General features: G+C 39.3%; 1 protein-coding gene across 3 annotated transcripts in view; it reads left to right on the forward strand.

The window, feature by feature from the left end:
• Window positions 1-25,922, forward strand: part of LOC106905193 (nuclear receptor coactivator 2) — a 52,442-nt gene that overhangs the window by 752 nt on the left and 25,768 nt on the right. The window contains exons 2-3 of one of the 3 annotated variants that reach the window (XM_014969861.2): window positions 10,629-10,683; window positions 25,429-25,536. In XM_014969861.2, coding sequence (XP_014825347.2) covers window positions 25,448-25,536 — 89 coding nt within the window. In that variant the 5' untranslated portion in view covers window positions 10,629-10,683; window positions 25,429-25,447. Of the gene's footprint in view, window positions 1-10,628; window positions 10,684-11,909; window positions 12,140-25,428; window positions 25,537-25,922 lie in introns of those variants that run through there. The other 2 variants (XM_088014342.1, XM_088014343.1) reach the window with 2 other exon arrangements.

Raw genomic sequence — 25,922 nt, forward strand, 5'->3', positions numbered from 1 at the left:
TTATGGTTTCACTTAGTTTGGCGTGACCAGAAATTTATTTATTCATTTATTTTTTTTTATCAGTAATTAGATTCAATTAATTAATTTAATTTATTATAGACATATTATTCAGACATTGATCTATTGAGGCTCTTCTTGCATGAATAGCTGCATCTGTGAGACTTGGCACAACAGTGCCACAGATGATCAGCCCTGGTTTTGTCTGGGATCTCTCCTCTTCCTCTTGGCAAAAAAAAAATCATAGATTCAGTATGGTGTTAAGGTTGAGGCAAGTTTTACACATTTGCCAAAAACCATGTTGATTTTCACGACTTCTGGAAAAACATTTGGCAGCGTGACAAGTATAAAAAGTGGAACTTTTTGGGCATAGAATTAAAACTAAATTTGTAAAAACAACATCATAGCAAATATGGCGGTAGTCTGCGTCCTATTTGCTTCTCCAGGGCCTGTATATAATTTATAAAACCATAAATTCTGCTGTCTATACCAGGATATCTTGAAAGAAAAAGTCTAGACATAAATTTGTCTTGCTTAGCCCTAGCGAACAATTCTCCAAAGGTCACCAGCAGGTTCACATCTGCATAGCTCAAAGTAATAAAGTACATAAATAAAGTAAAATAAAACTAACTGAAGATTTTGGAGAGGCTTAGTCAAAGTCCAGACTTAAATTTAGCTTAAATGCTCTTTAACAAATTCAGCATTTTTAAGGATAATTTTCATAAATACTTGTACTTTTTTATGCAACAAGCATCTTAATATTATCACTTAATATGCACTTATTTTGAAAGTACATTTCCGGTGTTTCTCTAAACAAGAAAGTGACTCCTATAGAGATTTGTTAGGAAGTTGCTAGAAAGCATTAATATGAAATACAATGAAGTGCCAGCGTTTTTGTTATTTTACTTTATATGTAATTTTCTTTTCAATAATTTATGTAAATCAATAAAACGCTGTGCAGATGTTGAAGGAATCTCTGGACTGCTGACCCATTATGTTTATTTTAATACAACCAATAAAGACTTCATCCTCTTTTAACAGGAGGTGACAGGTTTCTGCACAGGTCTTCTGGTGTTGCTGAGAAGTCCCATGCACTCTGTTCAGAATTCACAATCCAACACGGATGTCATGTCTAAAAAACACATTTTTTTATTGATATATGACTGCATGTTTTGCATTCTTTGTGGTGGCTGGTTAAAGCTCTTCGAAGGCAATTGACATACCAAAACATAAATCATTTGCACCGCAGAAAGTATTTTCCCGTATTTTCCCAGTGACATTCTTCCTCTCAGAATCCCATATATCACATTGTGCTTGAACGCATTCTTGAATCATGGCATCTGATGAGGATCGTGTCACCAGCCAAACGTGTTATTCGGGTTATTACACACTAGAAATTAAGTGCAGGTCCTGACTTATTGTTTAACTCTGCAGTTTCGCTCTGTCAGCGCAGCGGAGGAATAAGAATGTGCCTGTGTTTGCTGTTGCGCTGGTATGTTCATGTAAGAAACCTGTCAGTTTGCCTACGTGACAGGTGCCATCTGACTCCTCTGGCTCGTCTGGTTGTGTTATCTTTGAGGGCTGGACTCTTGATTTAGTTTTTTAGACTCTTTTTAAGGCCTGTTTGCTCTTCCCCGCACCCAAAGGTGAACTTTGTAATGGATTACAACATGTATAGCAGGTTTCCAGAGCCTCTTGGCGTCTAGCCTCCTGCCTTGGAGGATACCTGATTCTTCAGATGCTTATTTTCCTTGTTAGGAATTTGGAGCAAGTGTGAACTTTGACTGTTCCACAACATGAAAAAAAAAGTCTTCCACAGTTTATTGTTGTTCAGGGATCCACCTGGATGTGACATAATTGTGTTTTCCAAATGCCTTTGGTATAATTAACCTTACGTTCACTACCAGGGTAGTAATTTCACCCTTGAAGCATGTGGTTTAGAAAAATGTTTGTCTATTCTAAAACCAACCTGTAGTCCTGCTGGAAGAGTGAAGGAATATACGCCAGATCAAGATCTTAACTTCAGGTTGGCAGTTTGCCCAGGGAGGGATCCTTAGTGGCTTGAATTGACTGAACCACGTGAGAGATCAAGTGACGTCCTGACCAATGACAGACAGAGGAGGAGGAGGAGGAAGGGCTGAGGACTGGCTGCCAGTACAAACAGCATCATGGGAGACAGTGAAGCTATAAAACAATATGGCTAATGTCTCACTGAGCCCTGTTCAGTTCATCATTTTAACATTGGAGAAAGTATAGCACAACTACATGCCTACTGGGGATAAGACAGGGTCTCATCCCAATGGTGATGCATGGTGGTGGCAGCATCATGGCGTTGGGGTGTTTTTGTTCAGCAGGAACAGGAGAGTCAAGAGCTTATGGGAAAATCGATTGAGCTAAATTCAAGCTATTTTGCAAAGATGAATGGACACAATTTCAGCATTAAAGACGTTTACTTGGAGTTCCAGAGAAAGGCACACCACACTTTTCAGATTTTTATTTGTGAAAAGGCTGAAAATTAAAGATACTTTGTTTTGGTCTATCACATGAAGTTTGTGGTTATAACAAAATATTGGAAGACAATGCAGCCTGGAAATGCAGCTAGGTGCGATGCTATGTGACATGCTGCGTGACATGCTACGTGACATGTTATGTGACATGCTATGTGACATGCTGCGTGACATGCTATGTGACATGCTATGTGACATGCTGCGTGACATGCTATGTGACATGCTGCGTGACATGCTATGTGACATGCTATGTGACATGCTATGTGACATGCAACGTGACATGCTACGACATGCAACGTGACATGCAACGTGACATGCAACGTGACATGCTACGTGACATGTTAAGTGACATTCTACGACATGCTATGTGACATGCTACGACATACAACGTGACATGGTATGTGACATACTACGACATACAACGTGACATGGTATGTGACATGCTATGTGACACGCTACGTGACATGCTACGACATGCAACGTGACATGCTATGTGACATGCTACGACATGCAACGTGACATGGTACGTGACATGGTACGTGACATGCTATGTGACATGCTATGTGACATGCTATGTGACATGCTACGTGACACGCTACGTAATATGCTACGTGACATGGTACGTGACATGCTATGTGACACGCTACGTGACATGCTACGACATGCAACGTGACATGCTATGTGACATGCTACGACATGCAACGTGACATGGTACGTGACATGGTACGTGACATGCTATGTGACATGCTATGTGACATGCTACGTGACATGCTACGTGACACGCTACGTGACATGGTACGTGACATGGTACGTGACATGCTATGTGACACGCTACGTGACACGCTACGTGACATGCTACATGACATGCTACGACATGCAACGTGACACGCTACGTGACACGCTACGTGACATGCTACGTGACATGCTACATGATATGCTACGACATGCAACGTGAAACGCTACGTGACATGCTACGTGACATGCTACATGACATGCTACGACATGCAACGTGACACGCTACGTGACACGCTACGTGACATGCTACGTGACATGCTACATGATATGCTACGACATGCAACGTGAAACGCTACGTGACATGCTACGTGACATGCTACATGACATGCTACGACATGCAACGTGACACACTACGTGACATGCTACGTGACATGCTACATGACATGCTACGACATGCAACGTGACACACTACATGACATGCTACGTGACATGCTACATGACATGCTACGACATGCAACGTGACACACTACGTGACATGCTACGTGACATGCTACATGACATGCTACGACATGCAACGTGACACGCTACGTGACATGCCACGTTTTTTCCAACAAAAACCAACTATGGGCTGTTTACATCAAGTCTTACCAGTGAAGTTTACACTGCAGTACAGAAGTTGCATTTATGTGTATCTAACATCTCAGTGGTTTTAGGGATATCCATTTGCTGTAGTTATAGCTCACGTTTAGCTTTAGTTTCCACTTTGTGATAACTTTACTTCTTCTAAAACCGCAGTTAGGAGTTGTTTTTCTTTTTTTTGTTATAAAGCTTTTCAGTGTATGGTGAACCACAAACCACCCTTCTGCCATGTGTTGGACTCTGTTAATAACAATGTTACCACATAAAACAAAACGTACAAACAATAAAAAAACAGCCTTATTGTAAATAACTAGACATGTTGAAGTTCACCATTTTGGCCACCATCAATTTAACTTCATTTTTACCTCCTTTTTTTCCAGGATTGTTGATGCATTTATAGCATAGACAGCATAGACAACCAAATCTATTGTATTTTACATATTGACCTTTTAGGGATAGTTTGGAAGCAGTGCTTCGCCCAAGGACACTTTGATTATGGCGCTGGGCAAACCACAGTGTAATCAACAACCTTGTGATTGTGGGACGTCTGTAGCCACTGCCACTGCAAATTATCTGCAAGTTTAACAGAATTTCACGTTCGCTCTTTTCCTACAAACTACTTTAATTCTGTTTCTTATCCTCTTTACTTCACAGAGCAACATCTCAATCCAATTGCTGAAGTCCTAATCAACCAACACTCATGTAAATGCATCTTTACCACACAAAAGAGATAACTTCAGCATGTGTGTGTGTTTCCAGGTCCAGTTTGTCCATGAAGTTCCACACGTCCGGTTCATTTTTACATTTATTTAAATGTACCATGGGCGTGTGTCAGCTTGTCTGCTAATCTATGTTTGTTTACGTCTAGCCTTTCTTGCTGCCACTAACTAATCAACCGCATGCTGCCCCTGGCTTTCTGTCACGTAGCAGAGACAGTCGTCTTCCATGTCTGATCCTCCTGGGACCAAGTGCTCTAATTAACCATCACAGGCACATGCACAGACTCACTCACTCCCAGAGCCGTGCCACGGCTCCTTTCAGAGCCTCCTGTTTAACCCCAATGCCACAATCACAGCAACATTCTCTCAGCAAAGTTTAGAAAGAGCCACTATAAGGGTACTTAAGGGTTTTATTTCTAAATTCTAGCAGGCACATGGACTTTTTTGGATAAACTATGGCATTAAAAGTCCACCCATAAGGATTCTAATGGCATGTGTGAACAGGAAGAAAATGTTTTTTTGTGCAAATTTGAATCTGGCTGCATTGTTGGATTTTCTATGTATTTTTACAATGTAAAAATTGTACTACCTATTGAACACAATGAATCAGTGTAAATGAGCCAATATCTCCCCCTCAGTATTTTTTCTTCTTCCAATCATTTCTCATATTCCAACATTTATTTGTTGAAACTCTGACTTTCTCATTAAATACAAAAAATCTTTAGGAAAGGCAGCAAAGTTGCTTTGCTTATGGAACATGAACAGTTCTGCGTGTACAGTCTGCAGGAGCCTTCTACGTGCAGACCACCATACCGAGAGCTGTGCAGGATTACGCTCCAGACCAGGGAGCCAAGTGCAGCAGGTTGCATAACAAGTGCTAATTTGGTTAGCTGGATCTGACGGCGGCTGTAATTCTCCAGCACTATGACAGCAGAGCTGAGGTAGAGGGAGCGAGTGACTGCACAGGCCTGCAGTTGGATGTTACAAGCTAATGGCATAACAAGCTTTTGCAGAGCAAACAGTGCCGCTGGCCAGAGCTCATTCAGATGTTCCCCAGTGAGATGGGTTATCCACACAATGGGCAAAATTCATTCAAGCCAGATTGTAATGCTGTGAGCTTTTCTTTTTTTTTAAACTTGACTCTTTTTAAAGATGAAAGTTTTGTTTTTGTTTGTTTGTTTTTTATTCACATGAATGAGTCAGCACAGAACTTTCCTGTCCCCAGATGATGTCAAAGACTCGTAGAATGTGTCGCAGCTTGGTTTATTGTTTTCAGTTGTTGCTGGAGGGCACGTGCTGCGAGGCATTTCAGGAAACAGAACAATTGTAAAAATGAAATGGGTCTCACAGCAAAAGAGACTCATCTATACTACATTAGCACTGAGAAACAATTAGCAAAGAAGAGACGAAACAAGAAAAACTCTGATGGGGATTATATTGTGATTTTTAAAACTGATCCAGTATAAACTATTCCAAATAAATGGCTTCAATTTATTTTTTGACTTTTATCCTGACTAAAGTGACGCATAGAGTTCACACAGTGATCTGATAAAAGTAAAATATACTTAATGTCACAATGGAAGTGTTTAGATTAAAGCATATTCATGTGTTAGAATGGCTTAGTTAAAGCCCAGAGAATCTGAGGCACTCACCACCTAATCTGACAGATTATGAACTATGCTGCAAAAAAGAATGGACAGAAAAAAAGTCTCTGTGTAAAGCTGGTAGATGACTTGCAGCTGTAACTGTAGTAAGATGGTTCTGCAAAAAAGGTTCAGGATGACATTTCAACTTTTCACTACTTTGTATTAGTGAATCACATATAAATAATAAAATCTACTGAATGTTGTGGTTATAATGTGACAAAGTTTTTTAAAAAAGGTGCAAGAATATATTAGCACCTCACCGTGTTGTGCATTTTTCATGAATGTAACTCTGACCACGACTGATACGTGTCTGATGTGTGGTTGCACTGTAAAACAGCTCACGCAGCTACTGATGTCTGTGTTACCATAGAGCTGCTTGGTAACAGAAATTAATCACAGCCAGGAAGTAGGCCGTCTCTCTGCGTGGCCCTCGTTGACTCTCCACTGCTCCCCTGTGCTCTCCCATCAACACGTGTGCCTGCGCCGTAGAGTTTTCTTACCACAGTGTCGAGTATGCAAATAATTAACAGTCAAACGCTCCACAGCATCCTGCAGCATATACCTGTGGCTTTGTCTGTGCAGGATGAACTTTGCCTTGGGTTGAAACATGGGGATGTTTAGTGTCTGTGCCAGAGATGGTACAGACACAGGAACATTTACTGCCGTCACCAATAAAGATGCAACAACATTATACCACACTTAAAAATGTAGAAAAGTTAAACATTCAGCTTTAATCAATTTATTCAGGAGGGAATCAATTCCATCTTAATAAATAATTTTTTGACAAAGTTAAAGGTGGTACAACTGTTAATATCCCTGATAATCTCTTTAAAGGAGAGGAATTTTGGAAAATTGACTTGAGTTTTAAAACTTGTTGTAATGCTATCACCTTATCCAAAATATACCCAGTTTTGCTTTGACTCAGTCATGCATGTTTGAGGAATCCTTGAATCTGCCGCTGCAGCCATTGGGGGTGCCTTAACAACTGCAACATGCAATGCTCCGCCCGTTTACCCAAAGCTCCGCCTTTGTGCATCAGTCTCCAGCTCCTCTAGACTAGTGGCAGCAGTAGATGGAAAACACGTGGTGGAGCTTATCATGCAAACTGCAGTGCTCCTTAGAACGATTAGCGGCATTAGTGGACAGCATGTAGAAGCGTTGGTATGATGACCTGTGAAGGGGGAGTGTCAGAAAGAATAGGAGTAGGAACAGAATCCAATTTAAAGGCATTGGGTATGCCTATGATGAGAAGTAAAAAAAAACAATTAATTGGCTTTGATATACACAGCATTTTATTACAAATGCAGGTAACAGAGTTACTCGATTCTGGTATAAAATGGCAGAATGTTCCTGGAAAATAAACAACAGGTTATCTGTTTTATTCTGCTGGATAATGATCCATACTTTATGTCCAAGTAAAGACAGAAATGTTTCACAAGATGTAAACACAACCTTCTTCCTTGCAGAAATGAAAGAGAAATTTATGCAAGAAGGAAACAAATAAGATCACACTTCCTATTGCTTTGAAATGTTGAAGAAGACTAAGCGATGTTCTGGCCTCGTCCTAATGTCTAATCAAATTCAATTAAATTACTTTTTTTTCTGCATGTTTCAGTGAGTTATAGTAGCGCATTAATTATAAAACAAGTCTTTTTAACAGGTCATCCCATTTATTTGTTTATTTTTTATCCACCTTTGTCTGTTTGCAATGGTCAACACAAACTTCTTCCTGAAATTAATCATCAATCTGAAGCACACTGAGTCCTTGTGTCATTGTGCATACAGGAACGACATTTGTGCTTGTGTGTGCAATTTGTGAAGTTTGCACAGCAGTTGGGAAGAGATCAGCTGTCCGTCCCTCCTACACGGACACACACTGATGCACACACACTAACTGACGAGCTCTGAAAACATGCAACCCTCCCAGCAGTGGCAGGTGCATGCTGAAGTTTCAGCGGTTTGCGTTCTCCAGGATGACTGCGAAGGCCGCAGTCCCACATGTATCTGCCCTGAGATGTGCACGCGCTGGGAGGGAGGAGGCGGCAGCAGACGCTTTGACTTTGGACGCCAACCAAAAAAAACAACTTCTTCTTTTTGCTACATTTTCATTTGGTGTTTTTCAGTTACACTAACCCCTCCCCCTCTTTCACACTGGCCCAAATATTAGACTGAGCACTAAGAGGTGATAAGACTTGGTTAAGATGAGCTGCATGAATTAGATTAAAAAAACTTAACTGTTCAATTTTTAAGCCAAACACAATGCTGCAAAAGCTTTCATACCCCTTGAACTGGTTTACATTTTGTTGTGTTATAAACTAAAACACCAATGTATTTTATTGGGATTTAACGTATACAGTAGCACATAAACCTTGACACAAATTCTTAGTGAAATTTAAGTCTGGACATTAATTGGCTCTTTGAACCTCTGTGTATATTTTAAGTCTTTTGTAGACTCAAGATTTTTTTCATTGTTGTCATGTATTTCATAGGAAAAGCATCCCTACCACCAAGTTTTACCACTGGGATGTTGCACAGTTTTAGTTTTCTGTCACATGAAACTTTATCTTAAGTTTCTCTCTTATCTGAGCAGAGCACCTTCTTCCTCATGTTTGCTGTGGTCCAATTATGACCAAATGGGATTTCCTCCAACACTGGCTCTGATTATTTCCAACAGTTTCCATTGCAACTTTGCGGAATACACTAATGTCAATACGCCTGAAAAACCATCTCATCCTAGCACAAAAATTCCTGTGTTTCCATTAAGCAAATTTATTTTCAGAATTCCAATTTGTGCAATTGCAGGCAGGTCAGCTTTTCTCCCTGACCTGTCTACTGCTGTCCATAGTCTTCATGCTGTTTGTTCTCTAATGTCCTCTAAAAATCTCTCAGGACTTCACAGAATTTTCACAGATTTTTTTTTCTTCTTTGTTTAAGATTTATACTGAGATTAGATGAGGATTCCTTTTATAGACTAGGGGACTTCTAAAGATTGCACTGGATTTTACTTCAGGGTATCAGAGTAATGGGTGCTAAATGCAAATACACTGGACCTGTTTATTTGTAATCACTCCGTTTGTTTAAATGAGGTTGAGGACAGGAAGTGATTCATCAGAGAAGCTTGTAATATTTCCTGAAAAGGTGAGGTTCATCCAGCTTTTCCAAGGTGAGGCAGAGCAGCGCGGTGCTACCAGCGCCTGGCGAGCAGGTATAGGCTCTCTGCTGTTTTTGTTACGGGAACTGCAACGTGACACCCGATCCCCGACTCATCAGTCACAACACAGCTTTGTGTTTCTTGAAAACAGTACAGCAAAAGTGTGCCGATTAAAGTCAGATTCAAGCAGGTTTTCCTTCAGCATCAGCTGTTCAAATAAAAAGGAGACGTCTTTTTTTCATCATCAATGTGAACCCCATAGCCAGTGGGAACTCTGTGAATCTGGACCAGCACCACACTGGTCCAGGTCAAGCTCGCGGTGTGAAAAATGCCTGAAAGCACTCGGGCTCGTCCTCTGCTGTCATTATCTGGGAAAAGCTCCAGGTTTTGTTGTTGCTGCTGGCTGGCGTGAGATTTCCAGAATTACCAGTGGGGGATGATTCAGGTGATATTCAGCCCAACTATTTCATTATGAAAGCTCAGCATAGTATTTATGAAGCGCCGAGTCACATACGTGATCCCAGGCGTGGTCAATGGATCACAAAGCAGTTAAACACCTTTTTAATTCTGAGATTCTTCTAGGGATATTTGGAAACATTTGATTTTACTTATTCAAGAAAAGTACGCATTTACTGTTTCAAAGGTGTTTATTTTACCACCTTGCGTCTGATTCGTCAAAACGGGTAAAACGTCCTGCTGGTGTTGTCTGGGTCCACCTGCTGCTGCCTGACGGGTTCTGACCCACCGGTTGGCCTTGTGGTGAATGCCACCTGGGTGTTGTTAGTAAAACAGGTTGTGTTCTCAGATGGAGTGGTTGCTTTAGTATCGGTGTCTATGTGGCCAAACTTTGACTAAACAGCAGGACAAGCCCCTTTAAGAGTTACCGTATATTGTTATGGAAAATATTTAATGATTTGCAGTCATTAACAACTGAAATAAAAATAATGTCACTAAAGAAATATTATTTATTGTTACAAAACATTAACCTTCCAAAGTATTACCTTCCTTTCGTTCAGTCGTATTTTGTCGCATTACGACTACAAATGTCAATGTATCAAGGTTTGAATTGTGTTTTTATCCAGCCTCTTTTTCTCTGAAACCCCAAAATAAAAGCCAGTTCAAAAACTTGTCTTCTGAAGCCACTTGAATCCTCCTAGGTGTAATTTAATCTCCATATTTACATGCTAAACTCTGGACCTTTATATTAAACCCGATGTTTTGCTGTTTGTTACAGAGAGGACAGACTAATCTTCCAAAGTGGATGCTTACCAGGATGCTTTGTGTTAGAGGTTGGTGTGCTTTTGTTTTCTGCCTGTTTTTTTCTTACTTGCGTTGTGTCTCATTTGTTACCCATATTTTAAAATCATACATAAATAATTTAGATATAACATCATGTTTTGTGAGACTCTCAAACATCTTCACTCTATTACAACTTCCACACTGAAGAGTATTATAGTTAGCAGGATCTTTTGACACACTGTTTCCTTTCTAAAAAAGAAATTTGAGTTTTAATTTGGTCACCGACCAGAACTTTAGTTCATCTTAACACTTAGATATAGAGCACTAGCTGATATGGTGGTGGATCTGAGTTTAAAATCTAGGCCTTCACCTGCTCTCCAGCCCATTTCTCGGTACACTTCCTTTCTCAACTGCTAGTTTCTGCAAATTATTTCTAGTCTCTTCATTACATTTCATTTGAGCAGCCTAACAGAGCTCAGCGGTGGGTGGCCATAAATGCGTTATCTCAAGTGTACAACATGATTTCCTGAATGGGGAGACTAACTTATGAGTACTCACACTGGAGCTCATACTAGAGTTTATAGAGCCAAGCTTCAAGAGTAGAAATTTCCGGAACGCGCAACAAGCTACTGAAGCAAACAGGAACACCCTGACATGACAACATAGAAAGTGAAAGCTGAGAAAGATGTGAGGGAGGCAGTTAGGCTGACAGTATTTGTGTGAGTGTGTGTGTGTGTGTGTGTGTGTGTAGTCCTGTTTATGTGGGAAGCTGCAGTTGTTCGCTGAATTACCTTCATCACTGTTTCTTTCTCTGCCGCTCGTCTCTTTTGTGTTCTGCCCTGTCACTTAGGCTAGAACTTGTTATCAATGCAGCGATGAGGTTTATTATGAAGGTGGCGGATGCAAATCAAGTGTGTGTTCTTCTGCTTTCACCGGCTTTGGTATTTGCTGCCACTAGTTAAAGGTAGTTTTACAAAAAAGTAGGTCTTGGACAATTGCATTGTAAAATGAAAACCATCCACAGTACGATACACCAAAACAAAAGAACAACAGGTCATGCAAATCCTTTTGTACCTAGAAAGGCAGTGAGAGATAAGGGAGACAGGTTTTTTTTCTGGACATCAGCTAATAGGAGGGAGGAGTGTGTATGTGTGTGTGTGTGTGTGTGGTGGGAGGAGACAGGGAGAAGTTTGCGTGTGTGTCTGTGCGGTAGAGAGAGAGAGAGAGAGAGAGAGAGAGAGAGGCAGGGGGAGGGGACAGGGAGCAGAGAGGATTTGTGGCATGTAGTTAGTCAGCTGTCATTAGATGCAGATGACACACACACGGGTAATCTCACAGAGAAGAGAGGGGGGAATACACAACGTGCAGATGACAGTGGCGCGTGTGTGTGCATGCGTGTGTGTGTTTACTGTGTGGACCGTGTGAAAACCAGCTCGCTGGCCCGGTTGGCATGAGATTTTCAGCCGGCTCGCGACTTGTTATGGACTGCTTCAGTTGTTGGCAGAGGTGAGTTACTATAAGGATATATATGACAGCAGATTTAAAGGCACAGTCCGGGAAGTTGAAGTGGTTCAACTTTATGAATCTATTTGGTAGTTTTCTGTTCTTGTATACAAGTTAAATATTGGAAGAGCAAATTATAAGCTAATTATTTACCTCTGAGAATGTTCATATGATAAATATTCAGTTTCGGATCCTTATTGTTCATAGATTTATTGCATTTCCAAATCTCTCCGTTTTTATATCAAACAAAATACTTTTAGAGCACTAAGAAACTTTCACTTATCTTAAACTGTGTGATTTGTTAGTCACCATGTTGTCTTTATGTTTCATTATTACCAAATGGGGATGAATTCAATTCACCCAGTTGGCGTGGTTGTCTTACTCAGTCCTGGACTTTGAGCTGTCATGTATTGTTGTTGTGGGTTGTGACACAGTGTGTGCGTGTGTGTGTGCGTGTGTGTGTGTGTGTTGCGAAGGGGAGTGGTTATGATGGACTGGTGGCTCACAGATTGTGGAGTCAGCAGGCCTGAAGCTGCCCTGTCACCTCAGGTCTAACCAGCCGACTGTTTGCTCAGTTTGCTTCACGTCCAGAAAAACAACTGTTTTCATTAAAAAGCAGGTTCCCAGACTTTACAGGTAAAATCCCAGGATTGAGTCTTGAGGCAGGTTTTTATTACAGGTTTGTAGTTTAGTTTAAAATGTAGAGATGTACTAATAATTTTGTTTGTACCTAGTCTAAAAAATAAAAGGTTATAAGTTCTTATATTTCCCTTACTTATAGCTTTTATCACTCCATTGTGTGTCAGTCTTGCTTTTTGATGATGTAAGTTGCATTTGACACGGCACCACACAATCTAAACAGCAGCTTGGCCAGGCTGCCACATATTTTGTTTTATTTATTTATTGTTTGACATGTCCAAATAATTATCAGGCTGGTTGTGGCTGTTAAACAATACTCAGTTGGTTCTAAGGGGTCAGGGAAATATATTTAACACAATTACAAGCGTCACCTTAAAGCCTTGGTTTGAGGCGGGTTAAATCTGTTGCTTATGTAAAATTTGAATCGTTCATCTGAAATTCACAACTAAATACAAGACTGATCAGGCCAGGCAGCATCTTTTCAATCTGTAATTGTCCAATTTTGGTGACTCTGCATGAACATCCTCAGATTCCTACTTTGAGCTGACACATGGTGTGGTCACCTGCTGCTGTAGCCAGTCCAAAGTTTGATATGTTGTGCCTTAAGAGACAGTTGCTCAGAGGAGGCTATCTGAGCAACTGTTGCCTTTCTATAAAACGTGAACCAGTCTTGAACCAGTATTTTCTCTATTCTCATAATTCTCTTTGGACCCAGGAGAAGGTTGTGAAGAAAAATCTCAGCCTTTTATGAAACGCCGTCTCTTGGCAACATCCATGATAAATGCAATTTCTTCTCCATTCAAGGCACAGTTTGAACTTGTTTGAACTTCAACGAGTCATCTTAACTGCATTTAGATGCCTAAATGTAGCTAGTTTTCCTAGAAATTTGTGGCTAGTGTTCGGCAGGTAAAATGTTGAAAAATCGGATTCTTTTTTTCTGGTTTATGAAATCGAAAAATGCCCACTTTTACTAAAGATGTCCCATCTCCAGTCCAAACAATGTGAACTGTGGTTGAAGTGTCAAAAGAGGTCTAGATAAAGACGTTTACTGATCTCTGAATGTAATTTTTAGGCTTAACAAGCCTGACTTTCAGTGTCTTTGCTTAAGCTGAGGTTAAATGAGATGTGTTGTCTTTCAAAGTCCAATATGCAGTGTGTTATTCTTGGATAAAAGTAAGAAGAGCTGACCTGAAACATTCATAAATATATGCTTGTGAATGTTGTCTTTTGGAAGTCAAACAGAGGGATACATTTTAATCATAACTTAAAAATTATTTTAAAATTGCTTTGCTTTGGTGCTCAGTTTGCTGTCTAGAGACTGCAGTCCTTGATGTGGTTGTTCTGTTTTGGTTCCCAGTCTTGGCTCAGTTGCTGCATGTCTTCCTCCTCTCGCTCCACAACCTTCCTGTCTATTTACTGTTCAATAAAGGCCAATAATGCCAAAAAATCTTCAAAAAAGACATTTAATTAAATTAACCTGCACGCAATTCCTTAGTGTTATGTGTATAATTTGTTAGTAGATCTTAGAAAAAAAAAAAAAAATTATGTCTAAATTGGCAGGTCAGACATCAGAGAAAACCAGTACAATATTTAAATTTAAAGCTCCCACATGAATTTTGCATATTTGAAATTTATACAAAATGTGTTATGTATAATCTGAATATGTTTTATGCAAACATATTCAGATTGGTAGAATGACCACAACAAAACAGCCACTGATAATTTTACTGCCTTAAATACAAATGGAAATTATTTTCCGCTAGACTTGCAGTCATATTAAACAGCCACGGAAGATTCACTGAAGAATTCATAACACTGACGCTGCAATGCGTGATGTAGCAGGATGTGGTGAATCTTGTTTCTTTTACAGTAGGAATGAATTTCTAAATGTGGACAAGGACTAAAAGCAGAGAAATAAAATTATTGGCAATGAGAAACTACTTATAAAACACCTAGTAAGGTCTGGTAATACTAGTTAGACATCTAGTAATCTACCTTTGTTAGAAATATGAGCATTGAATTGTAGCTTTTGAAGGAACCACATGAGAAGGCATTTTTGTGTAACATCATTTTCTCTGTGCATTAAATGATTGTAAAAAAGAAGCACATCATTTATCAGTGCTAGAGTTTAAATGTACAAATAATGCTGTCTCAACTGTGTTTTGTCTTTATTTGACCACAGATTTCACACTTAATCATAACAAGAGAACATAAAATGTTCTCGGAGTAAGAAAACATCAATTGAACATAAAATGGGGGTTAGAATAGATCCCTGTGGAACACCTGTAGTTACTGTTAGGTGCAGGAAGATCATCCTTTTTGATTTATTATTACAAAACCACCGGAAATCAATCAAATCAAAGCTTGTGACTGAGAGATTCAAATGTCACACAAAAGAAACTAAACAGAAAGACTGAAAAGTGACCTGGTCACAGATGAAAGACAGCTGAATATTTATCCCAGAAGTGATGAGCAGTGTTGCTCTTTGCATTCTTATCTGAGCAGGATAAAAAGTCTGAGTGTCAAGAAGTCACTCAGCTGTGACTGTATGTTAATTTTCTCACTGACAACCTGCAGCTCCTGCTGCATTTCAGTCAATCAGTGAGCTGTAGCTGGACTTTGACCGACTGGTCAATAGGACAACGTAGAACTGCTGCCATATCTCCCTTTTTACACCATGTGATTTACTCTTCCATTCTTCCAAGTTATCAATGTATCCCAATGCACATTTGAGCTTATTTTAGTGTTTATCTGATGAGCCAGAGTGGTTGAGGTTGTTTTCTACATGTATGTCGCATACCGAACGGAAAAGGTCTTTATTGTGTCACAATGCATTTTTAGAAATAAAAACATAACACAAGGCTACCAGCCTTGTGTTATGAAATAACTGTGAAACGTGAGCTGAAGATGAAGAAATCCTGCTCAGGAGCATGTGTGTGCACATTGAGACCAGTGTATCTGTGTTTGCAGTGCAATCCTGCAGTTATTACACATGGGACAGAAGACAGCGAGCGTTTCTGGCAATAAGCAAAGCTTCCCTCCCTTCTTCCCGCTAACTCTACAAGTTTCACTCTGATTTCCTGAGAGTGATTTCTCATGCATGTATTCAACTTTTCTGAAGAAGCTAACTATGGACACCAAGATTCAACTTGGTTTCATTTCCTCCCTTACCGCCATAGCATGTAGTGCTTCCTTAAGGGTTTTTTATTTATATTTATTTGCAATTTCTTATTTTTGTGATTGTCTTGATGTGCCTGCACACATGTGTCAGTTGAGTTAGCATCCGGGCATGTTCAATGTTATTGATTCTGGCCTATAATCGATCAGGCTCTAGTATTACATGAGGCTGCTCATGCAGAGTGACTATTATCTACTGCAACCATCCACACACAACTGTTTGTGTTAAAGGTGTTATTTCATTTAGTCTCCATTCGTGATTAGCTTTCTTGTTGTTGCATAAAATCACTTTTAAATCAAACAGTTTAGTTCCTAAATGATTTACTCTTAACCTTCCTCTCTTTCCTCTCTTTTCTATGAAGTAATTCTTATAATGAGTTTATTCATTTTTTCTTAATTTAGAAATGAAAACAACATTTTAATTGATTTCTGTTGACGTAGATTAAAGATAGAAAAGTAACAATGGCTGAGACTTCCAGCCGCGCCCCGGTGACACCAGATTACGCTGCTACACAAATACCAATTAGTGTTGTTTGCTACAAAAAAGAATACGGTGCGGTTGGTCCGATTGTTGAAGTGGGTCAATTTGTACAGATGGATTTTAAGTGGACTCACTTCTCAGCACACAGGCAGGCATTTACTTTTCTTTCCAGCACACTGGTGCCAGAAGTCTTTGGAAACCTAATCATAAGTTGTGGGTTTTTGTGGGTGAGGGGTTCAGTCTTATCAAGTCCTTTGTTCGTTTGCGACCGCAATGTTGGATGTTCAACCCGATTTGTAAAACTGGTTGGTTTTTATTAGGTTTCGGTAAGACAGCCTGATTAACAATAGTGTTGAACAAATTATAAAAGTTGTCTAGATTTTGACTTTGAGCATGAAATTTTTCTTCTTCTTTAGCTTCAGATGGATTTCAGATTAAATTATACTGGATGTCTTAATATGCAAAGAGAGTTTTAGCTGCAGTGCGTTTTGTGTTAATACCAGTTAATTCCTCTTTGTCCTGCAGCATGATTAATGAGATTTGGTTAACACATACAGCTTAGGTAGCCAAACTAATAAACTTAACTGAGACAGAGTCTTGGTCCAATTGTCAAACTTAATTACTAAACCTTTCCAACGTGTCCCATAGCTCTTCATTGTCACTTGGTCTTGTAACTGTATTCCTGTTTAAGTGGTAGTGCCTTTTTTAGTGTCGGGTCAACAGCTTTATTTTGTAATTTACTCAAATTCAAACACTTCCAACTTCAAAACTGTGATTGCTGCTACTCGACTGGCCATCTGTGTCAATCCTGATTGGTAGAAACCCACTAGGTGAATGTTACTTTTACTTTAAATAATGCTAAAGTTAATTAGATCTTTTTACAGGACACGTAGTGGTCTAACTGGGACCTCTTTAAAAATTTGCTAGCTCAGCCAAACATTTCTTTGGAGGTCTTATTTGCTTTGTGATTATTTGCTGAGTCAACTCCCATGAGCCTCGGGGTTGTCAAAGGAAGCAGCAGTCGAACTCTTTCTCCAGTGCTGCCTTGAAAGGGCAACAAGCCACCAGCCATTAAGGCAACGCCTCAGCATAGCATCACCACACCAAACACCTGAGATGTACGGAAACAGATTTGATTTACTGCTGCATGTAGATGTATGCATAGACAAAACGACTAACCCAGCTTTCATCACAGGTCCTTCATCATGGCATGGTCATAATACAGCCTCTGCAGGATATTAGGCCAACTTTACTGTGCACTTGTGTGTCATCAGAGAGTTTGTTGGTTTTTGCTCTTCTGCCTTAACAGAAGCTGGGAAACAAACAGGAGGGGTCCCTCCTCCAGTTTACAGATGTCTAATCCACTGGTGTCAAAGTCTTTAAGTCCTTAATTGATCCTAATTGGTGCTTTGTGATGAAATGATTCCTTACTTAAGTTGGTGATGCATCTGTTTATTGGGGACACATTTTTTTATGGTTTTTAAAATTGTTGGTTATTGTGAATTGTTTATACATAAGCTAAGTTTCCCTTTGGTTATTTTATTTAGCAGCAGAGGATGAGGTGAGATCCAAATTATAACATACCAGGGGAACTTAAATGTCAAAGACCCTTTTTTATGCAAGAGATGGGATAAAAATCTTCTTTGGAACTATGTATAAAATGTTGAGTATGAAAACAATAGCCCAGAATAATCTTAGAATAGTTGGATTGCTTTACTTTGGTAACCGTCCCCTTTTGACAGACCAACACCGCTACACCTCTCTAAGTTGGTGTACAGACAGGGAGATCTTTGACCATTACTTTGCACATTATCTCTGGATTGTCTCTTTAATCTCTTTTCTCATCTCACCCCACAGGTTGTCGATATAATTTATACCTATTTTTGAATCATTATCCTGTCGACTCATGGCCATGCTGACCCATTTTCAGTTTTCCAGCAGAGACCACTGGATTTTTATTAAAAATATCCAGATATTTGAATGAGAACATGTTGCCATGCACTCCATCATGTTTACCAGGACATTTAAAGGAGAAGCACTATCACTGATTCTCCACAACACTTAAGAAAAACAATGTTTGCTTTTTCACAGTAAACCTTGTTTTACACCACGGTCTGTCGTTAGGCTTGGGACGGGTGCTTTCTGATAAAAATATTCACTTTTAGTTGAATGTGTGAAAAGCACATAATTCTATCCAGTATAATTATTCAGATGGAGAAATAAAACTTTATGTTGTGGCTAAAATATTTGATTTTAGAAGCTATAAAAACTTTACTGTGAAAATCTCATCAAAAGAAAAGATTTACAGCATTCTTCAACTGTGGAGAAAGACAGACAGATGGACGGATGGACGGATGGAACTGGAGGCTGAATCAATCAATCAATCAATCAATCAATCAATCAATCAATCAATCAATCAATCAATCAAATTTTATTTGTATAGGACATTTCAGCAGCAAGGCATTTCAAGGTGCTTTACATAATTAAAGAAAAAAAAAAATAAGAAGAGCATGTGACATTGAATAAACCGTAAGAAAGAATGTCCTACGTCAGTGCTAGTGAGCCATGGAGGGAGTCATTTAGGGAGTAGGAGTACTGCCGAAATTAACGTGGTGGTTTCAATTCACAATGAAGAGGTGTGACCACCTCTGTCACACATATGAGTTTTTGAGAATGAGGAAAAATAATTTCCTGAACTGTTCTTTGTGACAGCGGAGCTGCACAGTGTGTTAGAAAAAGAGCTCTGCTGCTGCTCCAGAGAGTCGTGTAATAGGTGGGATGGATTCTTTATGATGGAGACCAGATTGTTCAGAGACTTCCTGGACCAAGGATTTTTCCAGCTTTGTGAATCAGTTTGTTGATCCATTCTCTACCGAAGGCTGGTAGAAGATCAACGATACTTTGTTTCATACACGAAAGGATCGAAGCCACTTCAGGAAGTAGAATCAACTCATCTCAATCCAGTCCATCCCTGGTAAACCCAACCACTGCAGATTCATCTCAGTGTTTCTACTGGTGGCATGAGACTGAGTTTCACCAGAAATCCAATGTGTACAGAGTGAAAAGGAACGGTGAGAAGACCGTCCCCTGAGGGACTCCTGACCACATTAGCTCCCACTCTGGTTTAGCTGAAACCCCGCATGTTTATGATGAGGATGGTAGGAAATTTTTTTTTTCCTGGTATAACTCACAAGCAAACAGTTGGCATACAGCATCAGAATGTTTTCCTGAAGACTTGGAGACTTCCTGATGCCACGCTTTGCTGCAGTGCTTTAACATTGGTCAGTAGAGGCTTTTTTTCCATCTTGGTCACTGTGGTGAGACACAAGTAGGTCATGTTCTTGTTTGTAGATTTTGTAGATTAGTTTTAAGAGAGTAGATCTTTTTCTACCTGCCATTAAGATTAACCTGAACACTCCCTGGGAGAAATTGACCTTTATGCCATATTGTCATATTTATACCTAAAAGGAAGTGAATTGAACTTTACAGTCTACAGACTGATCTAATTTGCTAAGTAGATCTATTTAAAAAAATGGTACATTTAAAAAAAATGCTTCAGTTTTATGGATTCTTATTGTTGTTTTAAATAGTTTGATAATAATTTTTAATAAAATAAATCTGTGAATTTTCTTCAAAATGAAATAATAAAAGATTGTATCTTCTTTATTTCTTCAGTCACTGAGATCTGATCTTTGAACAGAGGAGCTAATAAGTGAGAGAGGATCTGAAAACAAAATGCTGATAGAAACATTAGGAAGAATAAAATGCACAATGGCTCTGCTGATGTGAGGTTCATTTCATTCCAACTAATTAATGGAGGCGCTTCTTTCAAAAAGTTTCTCGGAAGCAATTCATCCCAACAAACACACAGACCTAAAGGGAGTGAAGCTGCGACTAAACTGATTGACTCAATTCATTTCTGGGGATAAAAGCTCTGACATTTACTCAGTCAAGGTGTTATCACATTAGGCATAGAGAGGCTCTCCGTTATCCCACTATCAGCTTTAATTTTCTGCTCTCTGTCATTACATAAGACATCATGGTCCACTTTTTTGTTACAAGCTCAAAACCTCAATTAGTGTGCAAGCTAAGGCCTGGGGATGACTCATTACCTTAATAACAGCCCGTAATGTATTGTACTCCTATGACAACTATCATTTTGAGAGTCTTAGGTCTTTCACAAGGGCGGCTGTTGCCTCATCTTCCCAACCATTAGCTCAGTCGCAAATGAAGGGGCTGTTACTTATTGATGCATTTTGTAGAACCTTCACTCGTGTTTTGCTGTTTTTTCGTCTTTGTAAATGAAGCTAAAATCAAGAGCAGCTCTGTGTCTCTGCCTCTTCCCCAAGCCTGACCTCCATCTGAGTGTAATCTGACACCTACCTGCTCTCTGTCCGCTGCAGCACAGCAGCGCAGAGAAACCACAGGGGTTTGTTCTTTGAAAACCAGAACGACGGTTTGGTAATAAATGACTGCTAACACTTTCAGAACCACAATCCTGACACTTTCGTATGAGTTCATTCACAAAATTTGTAGAGATTAAAGAAGTTTTGTATATGTCTTTCACAGAAGTATTACTTTGCTTTGTGAGGAACAGTTTTGCCTTCTTGACTTTAGATTTGCAGAACCCAAACACATGCTTGGTTTCTATTGGAGACGAGAGCCACTTAAGCAAGCGGTGATCAATCCTCAGCTTTAATTTCTTAATGGCAGCATTGACCCTCTGGCCCTGTCCCTTCTCTCCAGCTCAAATTGTTTTTAAATGGCTTCGCTTTGCAAAGCTCTCAGCTCCTCTGATTGCATTAGCATTGGGCAGAGCTGGATGAAGGCTTTTGTTGCAGCCTGCATTAGTGTTAATTTATAATGCACATGTTTACGTGCCATATGTGTACCTTTGCGCATGTGTCTGTGTATTGTGATGCAGACAGATATTGACGTGAACATCCAAGCGATGTCAGTCGTGAGTGCTCAGACTTTGTGTCTGTGTGTGGAGCTTCTTTGTGATTGATTGGAAGTTTAAAGGAGCCTTTTTGTATTGATTTCTGACACCATCATGTGGGACTGTTGCATGAGGTGCAGCCATGAAACGTGAGGACTTCAACGTTGTGTGATATTACCTCTTAAGGTCACCTGTTTCCTCTCAGTATGATCATAATTAAAATATAACTGGTTCATTCTGGCGTCATCTCCTGAGAGTCTGCTGTGAAAGCGTCGCTGTGGCGCTGGGTACGTTTAAAGTTCGGCAGAGTTTCAATGCAGTCGAGGAAATTTCCACTAAAATGTGACGTATTCATTTATACTCGTCATCTTTTTGAGTTTATTAGCTGTTGGAAAATGGCTAGTAAGTGGTGAAGTGTGGGTCAGAGTGCCAAAATTGTTAAAATATGCTTAAAAATGATGAATGTGAATTAACTCAGTTTCCAGAAGAAAATGAGAATGATTTGTGTTTAAATATACTTCACTGCAATTTTAATATGGTACTATTATCTTTTAGCTTTTGCACTCTTTGTTGAGCAGAAGTGGTATTATTCTATGGTTTTATTTTACTGCTCAAAAATGTGAATGAATACACTGTTAAAATACTGTATGCCACCATGGCTGTTTACAAAATTGAATTGAATTGCGAGATTCAGTAAATGTAAAAATGACATTTTGTAGACATGAATAAATCTCTGACATATTCTTTCTCTAATTATTGTGGCATTTAGCAAACGGGGATAATCCTGCTGATTCCAGCTGACCTTAAACCAGAGAAGTTTGGTCTGATTTAATTCAGACAGAGAAATAAAGGTGTGTGTGTCTTCCTAATGGGTGTGTGTTGTCTTCTGTATATCCTGAAGCTCAGACGGAAAGCCTTGTTGTCTGAAAAGTTGCCTGCGTCTTGTCGCTGAATGAATGCTCAGCTTTGGGAGGGCGTGCTGCCCGGACCAAGTCAGGGAATCCCCGAAAATCTCATGCTGTGTTTTCCGGGTATTTTCTCTGCACAATGTTTCAATTTTTCTCTTATCAAGTAGTTGCCTTCAGGCAATCAGATGATGGATGTTACAATGCTTTACCAAATTGGCACTCGCTGTGTACGGAGATATGATTTTCGATGCTGAAACCATGATGTTAGCATGAAAGTTCAGTCATGAAAAGAAGCGTTGATGATATTAACTAGCATACTTTCTGCACTAGTTGTCTTAACGTTTTTCATTTGTGTTGTCAGTATCATTCTATCTGCCGTTTCCTCCCGTCCTCTCATCCCGTATGGTGTAATTAGGCCATACTTTCCTCTGCCTTCAGGCCTGATTATTTAGAGCAACAAATGACCCACCTCCCGTTTTCTTCCTGCTGTCACTCTCTTTACCCCCGCCTGTATCATTGAACAGCATTTGTTCTTGTCAACATAATTTCTGTGTCGGAAAGATTTTTCCTAACGACACATAAAAACTGACGGCTCGTCCGTTCTTATATTTCCCTTGATACAGTTTTAAAATATTTCTGCCTCCTCTTCTCTGTCTTACTGTGATTCTTTCTTGCTAATCTCCTTTCTCTCTCTCTCCCTGTTGTTTTCCCCTTTGCTTATCCCTCTCTTCTGCCTTCATCTGCGCAGTATCAGTCCCACTGACCAGCTCTTATGTAACTGTCAGGTGATGTGTCCCAGCCTGTTGAAGGGCCTTAAAGGCCCACTGTCCCTATAAACACCACCTCCCCCCTGCGTTTAATTATTGGACTTCTTCATCATTGTCTGATTGTGTGAAAATGATTGTCTTAGATGCACTCTTGCAGAATAAAACGGATCCTTTCTAATATTTTTGAACTGAAAGGAACAAAATTGAGATTTTATTCTCCTTGCAGATGCCAGTTGTAGGCAAGCCCAGAGAAACACTGATGGCGGGAAATTAGAGTCTGGGCACACGTTGAGCTTTACTGGAAACACTTTATCTCTACTTTTAGCCATCAGGTTGGTTGGAAAATAGTAAATTGGCTCTTATTGCTCACTGAATGCATCAGAACTTGTTCTTTATTAAGGTCCTGAATGTGGTATTATGTTTGTTGCCATGCCTTTGGTTTTAAGGTGTGTTTCACCAGTTCTGCTCATTTGGAGGTGTACAGCGGTAATCAAACTCTGCTGTGGATCAAAAAGGTGAATTCTGGTCTCTTGCAAAAACAAAAGAGAGACGCTTTACAGTTTTGTTTACATTTTGTATAGAAGGAAGTTATGTGTCTTCTTCTGAGGTTTGGTGTCATTTCCTTCACTGGTTCTCAGGGGATGATGTGAAGCTGGATATTGGAAACAAGCTGGAAGCAGATGGTAAATTAAAATATATTTCAGACAACAAACCTGCACAACCAACCATGTTGTTGTATTCAGAAGTTCATTTAAAGGATGGAATGAAATGTGTATTTTTATTTTGGAACGTAATAAAAACTAAAATGTGGGTTTAATAATAAAAGTTGCTTTGCAAACTTTATCTATAGCACATGTTCAACTAAAGGCATGTTATAGAAAATATTTTTACAACTTAGTGTACGTTGTGCAGGCCTATGAAGTAACTCAAACAGAGGTAGAGGGCAGAGGTAGAAAGATCAGCTAGAATAGAAAATTTGCTAGAAAATGTAGAAAAACAAATTGATAAAGCAAGATTAATTGTTTGCATCATGAACACTGGGCCTTGCTTCATATTGTTACTGCAGCTCAAGATCTAATTCATACTAAATCACAAGCCCATGATTTAGTCCAGGTTTGATTGGTCTATCCATTTTAGATTTTGAATCAGAGCTGATAAAAGTACCCCAGAAACTTAAAACTTAAAAATACCCCTTTACTGAAGTTCCAGATCACAACGTGTGAATTGCATGCGTACATATTTACAAAAAATATATATTTATTTCCCTTTTTTTAAATTTAAGTTTCTTTTTTTTTCATTTTGGGTGCAGAAATTTGGCAAATAAAGCTGATTTTGATTGTTATTCCTCCACCAGAAGCTTTGTGACTACACTGTATCGGCAGCTCAGGCCAGAAAAAAGCTTATCCTGGCATTTCACATGACTAAATTGTGTCCCTTTTACTGAACCATATGGGGCAAGTCTAGCAGCATGATACGGCCATATGGTGCGTCTTTCTTGCTCCATGAAAGCTTTATTTCAGTGTGACCTAAGTTATGTTTTGTCTCTATTTTTGATTGAGATTACAGGAATATTCCCCAAACATCCCAACCGTCATTCATACTGGAGTCTGACATGTTAAAGTGAATGAGGGAACAGTGAGAGTGCCTACGTGAATTAGCTATTTCTATCTGAAGTAATTACTGACACCCACTGTATTCCCACTGGGCTGCCCACATATTGCCTTCAGGCTCATTACAGTGGTACATTGTTTTTTGTGACTCATAATCTGTGTTTGATAATGCACTCTGCGGGTTGTTTACATCACTGGGAGATTAAAATTTACCTTTTTTTAAATATTGTGATTTATTGTGCTGACTGAAACTTTTTTTTTTTAATTTTCAACTTTACCATCATCTTTTTTATTTGTAGGGATCCGATCTTAACTCTTCTTACCTGTATGACTGGAAACTTCAAACACTCAGAGACGAGTATACATTGTAATGAGGCAAACATTACTATTAATAAAGGAAGTAAAACATGGATGTTTGAACTTGGGAGTTAATTAGTCTGCTGCTGTCATATGTCATGGGCATGTCCAGATAGGGCTTGTTTAAACAGCCCTGGTCTCTGACCTGGAAAGGAGTCCTGACCAGATAAAGTACTCTGAAAATGTATTTACCAACCTACAGATTTCTGCAGTTTGTGGGTATTTTTGTCAGACATAAAACAAAAACAGCAAAGTTTAGATTTATTAGCCTGATTTCTGCTGCTGCTGGAGAATCAAAGAAAAAGTGACTCTTTGATTCTCTTTAAGCGTCAAAGAGAATCAAAGGTTTGCTCTGTCTGTGTAATTTGGTGTGTTGTCACTAAGTGTCTGCTTTCCTGTCTTCCTTTGGTTTAGGTGCTGATAACTGCTGAAGATGAGTAGTGGTGGGGGGGACACTCCTGAGCCCCCCAAAGGGGAATCTGTGAAGAGGAAAGACTGTCAGTCAGACCTCCTGGGACCCAGGTGAAAGACCTTCCTTCAAGAAAAAAAGAAATAATAATAATAATAATAATGATAGAACATTTTTAGATGTAGCAGTACCTTCATTTTCACAGTGTGCTTTTTGTCTCTTATCCTTCCCTTTTTAATTCTTTGGGGTTTTTTACTTGAGGATTTAAAAGGGAGACATCTTTTCTCAAGTTATGAACTAGAACTGAGAACAAACCAAACTCTGAAAAGCTAATAAGGATTTGGACATTAGTTTTAAATCTGAACTCTTTTCTCCTAGGCGAAGTACAGACACAATGCCTTTGTACACCTTGACCTGTTTTACATTTTATTATGTTACCAGCAAAAAACAAAAAAACACACAAAAAATGTCCATTTATATTAAGATTTTAAAGTAATTA

Source organism: Poecilia mexicana, unplaced genomic scaffold, assembly GCF_051168715.1.
Source record: "Poecilia mexicana isolate PSO_F unplaced genomic scaffold, ASM5116871v1 scaffold_17, whole genome shotgun sequence".
NCBI classification, from domain to species: domain Eukaryota; kingdom Metazoa; phylum Chordata; class Actinopteri; order Cyprinodontiformes; family Poeciliidae; genus Poecilia; species Poecilia mexicana.